Source organism: Crocodylus porosus, unplaced genomic scaffold (assembly GCF_001723895.1).
Source record: "Crocodylus porosus isolate Cpor-Errol unplaced genomic scaffold, CroPor_comp1, whole genome shotgun sequence".
Taxonomy (NCBI): Eukaryota; Metazoa; Chordata; order Crocodylia; family Crocodylidae; genus Crocodylus; species Crocodylus porosus.
In genome coordinates, this window is record NW_017728906.1 from 166152894 (window position 1) to 166161527 (window position 8634).

General features: G+C 47.8%; 1 protein-coding gene across 2 annotated transcripts in view; it reads right to left on the reverse strand.

Annotated features, from left to right (window-relative positions):
• The window catches only part of GTF3A (general transcription factor IIIA), a 14114-nt gene extending 7084 nt beyond the window's left edge, over positions 1–7030 (reverse strand). Inside the window, exons 1-3 of one of the 2 annotated variants that reach the window (XM_019530140.1) lie at positions 6754–7030; positions 5542–5642; positions 2642–2738 (exon numbers count right to left, since the gene is read on the reverse strand). In XM_019530140.1, coding sequence (XP_019385685.1) covers positions 2642–2738; positions 5542–5642; positions 6754–6948 — 393 coding nt within the window. In that variant the 5' untranslated portion in view covers positions 6949–7030. The remainder of the gene's footprint in view (positions 1–2641; positions 2739–5541; positions 5643–6753) is intronic. The other variant, XM_019530141.1, reaches the window with a different exon arrangement.
• Between the last annotated feature and the right edge of the window lie 1604 nt (positions 7031–8634).

The window sequence follows — 8634 nt, forward strand, 5'->3', positions numbered from 1 at the left end:
GGAGGCGTTGCTCTATGTGAAAGAGTAGTACACCTCCTTGGAGGCTAACACTGGCTCCAAAAACGGACAGCTTGAAACCCTCTGGGTCAAGTTGCGGGAGGGGAAGCCACAGCAAGAGAGACCTAACTGTAGGCATATACTACAGACCAAACCAGGGGGAGGAACTTTATCTGGAGTTCACCAGAGAATCAACTGAGGCTGCACGTGTATGTGACATGGTCGTCATAGACTATTTTAATTATCCAGACATCTCCTAGAAGCAACAAACCCTTCCCCCCAAAACAAAACAAACTGCTAAATTGGAACGGTTTCGATTCTTCCTGACCCGTGTTGAGGAGCTCTTCCCAAGTCAAGAGGTGCATGGGCCAACCAGACATGACCCTCTGCTAGACTTGGTCCTGGCCAAAGGAGATGACCTCATGACTGACTGAAATATAGAGGGAAGCCTGGGCAACAGCGACTATGAGATTACCATGTTTACTGTCTGATGCAAGGCAGACAAATGAGATAGCAGGAATGAAGTCTTGGACTTCAAAAATGCAAATTTCAACAAGCTTAGGTCACTAGTAGGGCAAATGCTGCGGGACCAGGGACCAAAGGCGAGAGGTGTGCATGAACAGTGGTTGTTCCTTAAGGACACGATCCTTGAAGCACAAAGGAAGTCCATTCCCATGCAGAGAAAAGTTAACAGAAGGGCTGGGAAGCCCTCTTGGCTAAAAAGGGAAAGAGTCCTTTTAAGAAAGAAGAAAGAGGCTTATGAACAATGGAAGCTTAGGGCAGGCCTGAAGGAGGACTATTCCATGATGACCTGCATTTGCAGGGAACAGATAAGAGAGGGTAAAGCGGTGACTGAACTTAGATTAGCAATGGGAATCAAGGACAAGAAGTCCTTCTTTAGGTACATAGGGAACTGGAGGAAAACAAATGGGAGTGTGGAGCCAGTGCTCAACAACTCAGGAGATCTGGTTACTGGCACCTAGGAGAAAGCTGAACTCCTGAATGATTACTTAATCTCAGTCTTTCACTGGACCATGGGGAAAACCACGCCAGGTAGAGTAGATGAGCACGGTAGGAATAACTGCCTTTCTACTATTGCCATAGGATTCGTGTATGACTAATTAATAAAATTTGATCTATACAAGTCAGGAGGACTAGATGATCTTCATCTGAGAGTGCTGAAGGATCTAGCTGAAGTCATTAAGGAACCCCTGGCAAAAATCTTCCACAACTCGTGGCACTCTGGAGGAGTCCCTGAGGACTGGAAGAGGGCCAGGGTTGTGCCCATCCACAAGAAGGGCAGGAGTGAGGACCTGGGTAACTATAAGCCAATCAGCCTAACTTCCATCCTAGGGAAGATCCTAGAAAAGTTTATCAAGGAGTCTATCTGCTATAAGCTTGCAGAAGGTACAATTCTAAGCGACAGCCAGCAAGGCTTCATCATGGGCGGGTCTTGCCTTACCAACTTCATCTCCTTCTATGACCAGGTAACTCGCCACCTGGACATGAGAGCAGGTTGACATTGTATACACTGACTTCCAAAAGGCCTTTAATTTAGTATCCCATGATGTCCTCATGAGAAAACTGGACGATTGTGGGCTTAACCCCAGGACAGTTAGGTGGGTGAGAAACTGGCTGCAGGATAAGACCCAGAGAGTCATAGTGAACAGATGTGTGTCATCCTGGTAAAAAGTGGGCAGCAGTGTCCTGCAGGGGTCGGTTCTCAGTCCAGTATTTTTCAACATCTTTATTAACAATTTGGATGTGGGGGTGAAGAGCTCACTGGCCAAGCTTATGGATGACACGGACACATGGTCATGCTTGAAGATAAGCAACAGATACAGGCAGACCTAGACAGGCTAGCAAGTTGGGTGGATCGGAACCTGATGAAGTTCAACATTGGCAGCACCAAACCGACTAGCACCATGAATGAAAGGGACCTGGGGGGTAATGATAGACCGCAGTACAAATATAAGCCAGCAGTGCAATGCTGTATCCAGTAGGGCAAATAATACTCTGGCATGCATCAATCAACGCATCTCCAGCAAAGCCAAGGAGGTGATACTTCAACTGCGGACTCACCAGTGCCGAGTAGAACGGAAGTACTGTGTCTAATTCTGGGCACCACACTAACTAGGATATGGACAAGCTTGAGAGAGTCCAAATAAGAGCCACCTGTATGATAAGTCTTAAAAAGGCAAGCCATATGAGGAAAGGCCGAGGGATCTGGGACTCTTCAGCCTGAGGAAAAGAATGCTGAGACAGAACCTGGTAGCAGCTTACCACTACACTAGGGGAGTACATCAAGGGCTTGGTGAGCAACTGTTCACCAGGGCACATGAGGGGAAAACCAGGAGTAATGGCCACAAACTCCTGAAAGATTGGTTCACCCTCAACATTGGGAGAAACTTCTTCACAGTCAGGGTGTCCAGACTGTAGAATCAGCTCCCTCCAGAGGTGGTGCAATTGCCTACCATGGAACTCTTCAAGGTGGTGACTAGACAGTTACCTTGCTGCAGTCACCTGACCCCAGTTATCTTTCCTGCTTGGTGCAGGGGGCTGGACCCAATGATCTACCGAGGTTTCTTCCGGCCTTACAATCTATGAAACATTATAGTAAATGCTGGAAAAAGTAGTTACTTACAACATACTGCTTCTGTTGATTTTCATGCTTGCGTTCAACATGCTTTTTTAAGTTTGATTTCGTGGTAAACTTTTGATTGCAGTCATCAGCTGTGCACCTACAAGTGAATATAATATTAAGAGAATACAAGAAGAGAGCTAGAGCAGGGCTTCTCAACTTTTTCAGATTCAAGGTTCCTCGCAAAAGTGCCAGATCTTTAATTTTCACTCTGTTTTTGATTACAGAGAATAGATCAATTCTTTTGCAAAGACCACAGCAGGTCAGAATGTTTTTTAACACTCTGGCTTCTTTTTTGAAATCTCTGGGCCTACCTTGTGAAACCTGTTTGCACACCTAACACTGCATTACGTCTTACTCTGCAACACCCTTGAAAGGATCCCAAGGCATCCTAGAGTGTTGCAGCACTCTGGCTGGACATCACCAAGTTAGAAATGAAGGTACTGTAGTTTTTTTTATATATGCAAAGAATTAGTTCTTCTATGAGCTTAGCACTTCGTACAATCATTTGAAGACTAAGGTATACATCAATTGACTCTCAAAACTCTTCTACAAAGCACCCATTTTAAAACCAGTGAAAAGCAGAGGTTAAGATATGGATCTAAGGGTACGAAAGCAATCCAAATGGAGTAGAAACCGATTACAGATTTAGAAATTTTTGGCTTCCAGACCTAAAAATCCACATCCAGTCCACTTCCCGGAATTGCTTAACTGACTTCATTAACTGTAAGTACCTTTCTACTTTCCCCTGTCCCTATATTATTTTTGTACATTACTAAGGCCTGATTGGAGTGGGGCAGCGTGGCTGCATCCCCCTTATATCACTGTTTCTGGCTTACTTGGGCACAGGTGGAACCCCAGAGCTGCTCCGCTGCTTCTCTCTGGCTGGCTGAGGCAGGGCCACCAGCATTAACTGCCCCAGAGCCAGAGCCACCCGTAGCAGAGGGGCAAGGGACAGGAGTCTGGCCCCTCAATCTACCCACTGCAGCTTTCTCCACCACAGCAGCAGGAACAGGGACCAATTTAAGATGACCCCCAAATTATTAGGTTCTATACCTGGAAAGTTTTAACAAACCTAATTTGGGGGGGGGGCCACATATCTTAAACTCAAAATCTTCTTTGATTTGAGTAAATACAGTAGCTTAAATATATGAACGCTATAAACTACCTGACTTCATGTAAGGATGTAAATGGTTAAATGACAATTATATTTATACCGTTTATCACTTCCTGTTCCGTGACTTTCAGTAGGAAGTGCCCTGGCCTCTTGCATCTTCACCATGCACAGGCCCCAGGCCACTGGCAAGAAGCTGAGGGCATCCTGCATGGCCAAGCAACTTGGCTACACAGGTAGGGGCTGGGGCTGAGCACCTCTCCTATGCCCAGACCCCACCACTATAGAGGGAGGGAGGTGGGGTCAGGCAGGGGCTTCCTGCCACAGCAGTGACACTCCCAGCCCTGCTGTGCATCAGCCTGGTGCCTCCACAGTAACATGCTCCCTGCACCTCCCACTGCACTTGTGCCACTGCACGCTGTGCGTCCAGTCCAAGCAGAGAAGCCTCCTCCAGGTGCAATACATTCTTTCCCCTCCCACCTGTGGCGCTGGGGCCACGCAGGGCCTGGCCCTACCTGAGGCAGGGCTGAGCATGTGGCCGACTTGGCCTGAGGCATTGCAACAACTGAAGCGGGTGGCGCTGGGTCCGAGGGGTTGCCGCTGGCCTCTCAAGCAGTAAACATGGCCCCAGGACTTTCCTAAGGGGCAGCAGTGCAGGTAGCTCCAGCCAGGGAGGCTACTGTTCCAGTCCTAATGCTCCCCCTGGGATCCCTGGTCCACCACTGCCCCTCAGGAATACTGTGGGGCTGCACTCACTATACAAGGGGCTAGCAATGGCTCCTCAGACCCAATACTGCCTGCAGCAACACCTCCTTGGGCTGAGCTAGCCGTGCACCCAGTCCTGCACAGCCCCAGCACCACAGGTGGGAGGTGGAAGGACTCAGTGTGCATGGTAGAGACTGCTTCCCAGGATGGGAATCCTCCCTCCCTCCCCCCAGGGTGAGCTGGGGAGGACCCAGCCCGGCAGTGCAGAGGAGCCTTCCCAATCCAGGCCACACTGGCACAAGTGCAGCAGGAGGTGCATGGAGCTTGTTGCTGTGCCACATCATTAATGAGGCTAAGCAGATATTTTTAAAAATTATTTACATCTTGAACTAAATGACACAAGCTCATTAATAACTGCTTGGTATTACAAGAAGTAGCTGGTTCCTCAGTTGTCACTTTTCCCAGAATCATCCTTTAAAGGAGAGGTGCTCAATTCTCAGCTTGTGGCTCATATCCAACTCCCAACACTGGGTCATCCAACCCACAGGGCTCCCCATGGGTATGCAGTCATTTCCTTGCATGCCAGATGGGGTGTACAGGCCAGCCAATTCTGGCATGCAGGGCTGGGCAGAAGCAACACATGGATCCCATGCCAGCATGCAGACCAGACCCATGCCATCCATTTGGTCTTGTGGGCCAAAATGCTGAGCACCACTGCTTTAAAAGCATCCAGTTTGGACCATTGCCAGATGCAGACCTATCTTGTCAGGATGCCAGGAACTACAAGTCCCTCCAAATGGCTTGAGGGACAAACAAAGTGATAAAAAAAGAACAGAAGTGCAGGTTGTAAGTTAATAATTAGGATGCCAAGGTTACCAAATGCAAGAGATACTAGACTGGCAGATCACTTAGTTGGAACCAGTACATCAAATCTTATACTGGTTTTCCTGACTTAAAAAGCATGCTTATGTTACAGCATTTGATTTGGTTTTCCTGCATTATGCTGCTTTTTCTTTTCTTTTTTTTGCAAAGACAAATGAACCCCCTTTTTTGGGACCCAAAGAAAAAGGAATACTGTACTTACTCAAAAGGTTTTTCTCCACTGTGTGTAAGAAAGTGACGGGTGAGGTGGAAGTCTCTGGTGAAACCTTTACCACAACCTTCATGATGACAAACAAATGGTCTCTAAAGGGAGAGACGTATTATGTAGAGACCTGAAATAGCTTTATTATAGATAATTGTATTGATTTGCCAGAAAATCTGTGTAGTTCCCTTTTAGGCAGCTTGTTGACTACTAGAACATCTAAAACCATGAGGAAGGGGTGGGGCAGGAAGAAGAGTCATCCAATGATGCATTCAACAGTTAAATGATTATTCACACCTTTGAGATTCCTTAAAGATCTCGTGTATGAGACGTAGAGAAGTTTTTTCCTCCTTTAGAAACTTAGGTCAGTTTTAGAATCTGAGTAACTAAATAAATGAAAGTGGTTCATTTAAAACAAACAGAATCAAACTTAGGTCAGTCTTTTATTATGCAAAAAAAGAAAACAAAACAAAACACCCTTAAATCTCTTTCACCAGCCTTCCCATTTGTTCCTGGAGTTGCAGGAAGTTCAAGAGCTGAGGAAGTCTAATAGCAAGGTGAGGAAAGAAAAGCATTTCTCCATATTCATGTGGTGGACCTGAAATAATTCCCATTGCTGTCCCCTTCACTGTATAATGAATTTTGATGTGCTTTAGCCATAGTGACAGCTGTCAGGTGGGGCTATTGCAATCTTCACTGATGTATTCTTCCTCCACTGCATGGGCACCCTCCCCATCCCGCTGAGCAAAAATCACGTTATGGGAAGAAGTATTACATAATACTCATGTAATAAAATATATGTGTATTCACACAATAAAATTATACATATATACAAGTGTGCATATTTTGCATGCAACAAAATAATGCACATATATACACACTCCTACACATATCAGAACACAGAAATATCAATCACACGCGTGTGTGTGTACATTTTATATCAATCTCCATATATTTATAAACATGCATAGATTTGCACATATACACACACACACACACACAAATGTTCACACAAGTTTTATGTCCGCCTTATGCGATACACATGTAGGACTGTGTGCATTCTACACACACGGGAGGCAGACGGAGTCCGCAGCGCAGCCAAGCCCGGGGGTGGCGCAGAGAAGGACGGGCGCGACCGTTAATTGGTGAGCAGAGCGGGGCGGGGCTCCGCGCCACTACGTCACCAGCCCCGCCCCCACCCCGCGCGCTTACCTGGCCCGTGTGTCCGCAGAGGTGCGCATCTAGCTTCCAGGCCTTGTTGAACGTGGCTTCGCAGTTGAGGAAGGAGCAGATGAAGGGCCGCGCGCAAGCCGCCGGCACCAAGACCCGCGACCGCCGTTCCCCCATGGAGCCGCGCCGCCCCCGCCGGCTCCGCGCCGTCACCGCGGCTGTGTCCCCGCCGGCCATGCTCGCAGCACGTGATTAGCCTTTATGTTCGGCGCCGCACGGAGCGTGCGCGCATGGCCCCGCCCAGCTCCCGCTCCCGGCGCGCGCACCTCTAAGCCAGCCCCCCCCCCGTCCGTGGGCGTTTCCTGACTGCCGAGGTCACGTGATCCGGCCCCACCACCCCGGAACCGGGTGAGCGCATGCACAATGACTCCTGCTTGCCTCCCGGGTGCGGGGGGGGCCGCTGAGACCGAGAGGCTGTAGGATCCGGTCTCGGCTCTGCCGGGTGAGTTGGGCAGGTCGTTTCCTATCCACCTTAGTACAGGAAAAGAGGGCAGGGAACAGCCTCGTAGCAAGCTCTACACAGGCTTTGCTGCACCTTCTCTTGAGTTAGGAGCAGGGATTTAGCAAGGAGTCAGCAGACCAGGGTATGGGGGTTTGACTGGCCCAGGCTCATTTCTCACTGCTGACTCCTTTCCATGGAAGAGCCAATGCACTGTTTTTATCAATACAGAAGTTCAGATGATTGAGTGCAACTCCTGTCTAGGCCAAGAAAGAGCCAGGTCAGCTCTCACCAGCTTGCCAGGCAGCAATTGCCAGTAAGGCTGTCCATCCTGGGCATCAGGTGTGGTGCCTGTTCAGCAAAAGGTGCCAGTAGGCCTCACAGGTGGGCCACTGACTCGGTAAGAACATCTGAGGTCCCATAAATGCACGTTTTCAAATGGTCTCACATGGATTAGCTTCTTCCTGAATTAACAGGTTTTAGATGTCGAGAATACTAAATCGCCAGGAAGCAGAATTCACCACTGGAGCATCATGATATGAATGGTTGTCTGTTTAAAAAACAAAGTACAAAACCCAGCAATAAGGTATTGCCAAGGTATTTATTATCTCATCCTATGGAAGGCTACGATATGCAGAATGACTAGTTGTTACCTATGTTCCTACATACAAGCAAGGTCTGCTCTGTTTTGGTTTCCTCCCGTATCTTTCCCATGTGCTAAGGCAGTGAATCCTTTCTCAGCTCAAAACACCCGTCAATAGACTCAGGGCAGTCTTCAGAAAATGTCAGCTCCTGGTTTCCTTTGATTTTTGATTACAGAAAATTAATAGAGCAGTTCTTGTGTTGCAAAGAACTCAGACCATGACAGGTCAGAACGTTTTTTTAACATGCTGGATTCCTATTTGAAATCTCTGGGTTTATCTTGAGAATCATGTTTTCACACCTAACAATGCTAACATTGCGTGGTACCCATGGCACCCTTGAAAAGATCTCAGGGCACCCTGGTTGAGAATCACAGTCCTAAGGCTTCATGTATTAGCTCTCTTGGATTCTTATCTGATCATTCAATCATTATTCATTTTGGTTAAAGAATTTGGCTATTAACTTGGTGTTCTTCTAAGATCATGCTACTGTGATACAGAAATGAACATCTATACATAGACCTGTTAAAGCCTGGCATTGTGTCATCTGGCCTGTCGGGCTCCCCAGAAATCTGTGGCCTGTGTGCTAGACCAGGCGTGCAGGGCAGCTCAGGGCTCTGGAGCCCAATCCCAGTTGGATGGGGATTGTACCCAATCCCAGGTGGGCAGTTTTGGCATAGGGCCCGTTCTGGCCTGTGGACCAGCCCCATGCCATTCATATGGCCTGCAGGGCCAAAACCAGGAGCATTACTGTCTTTAAAGCAACTGGTAGAACGTTTGTTT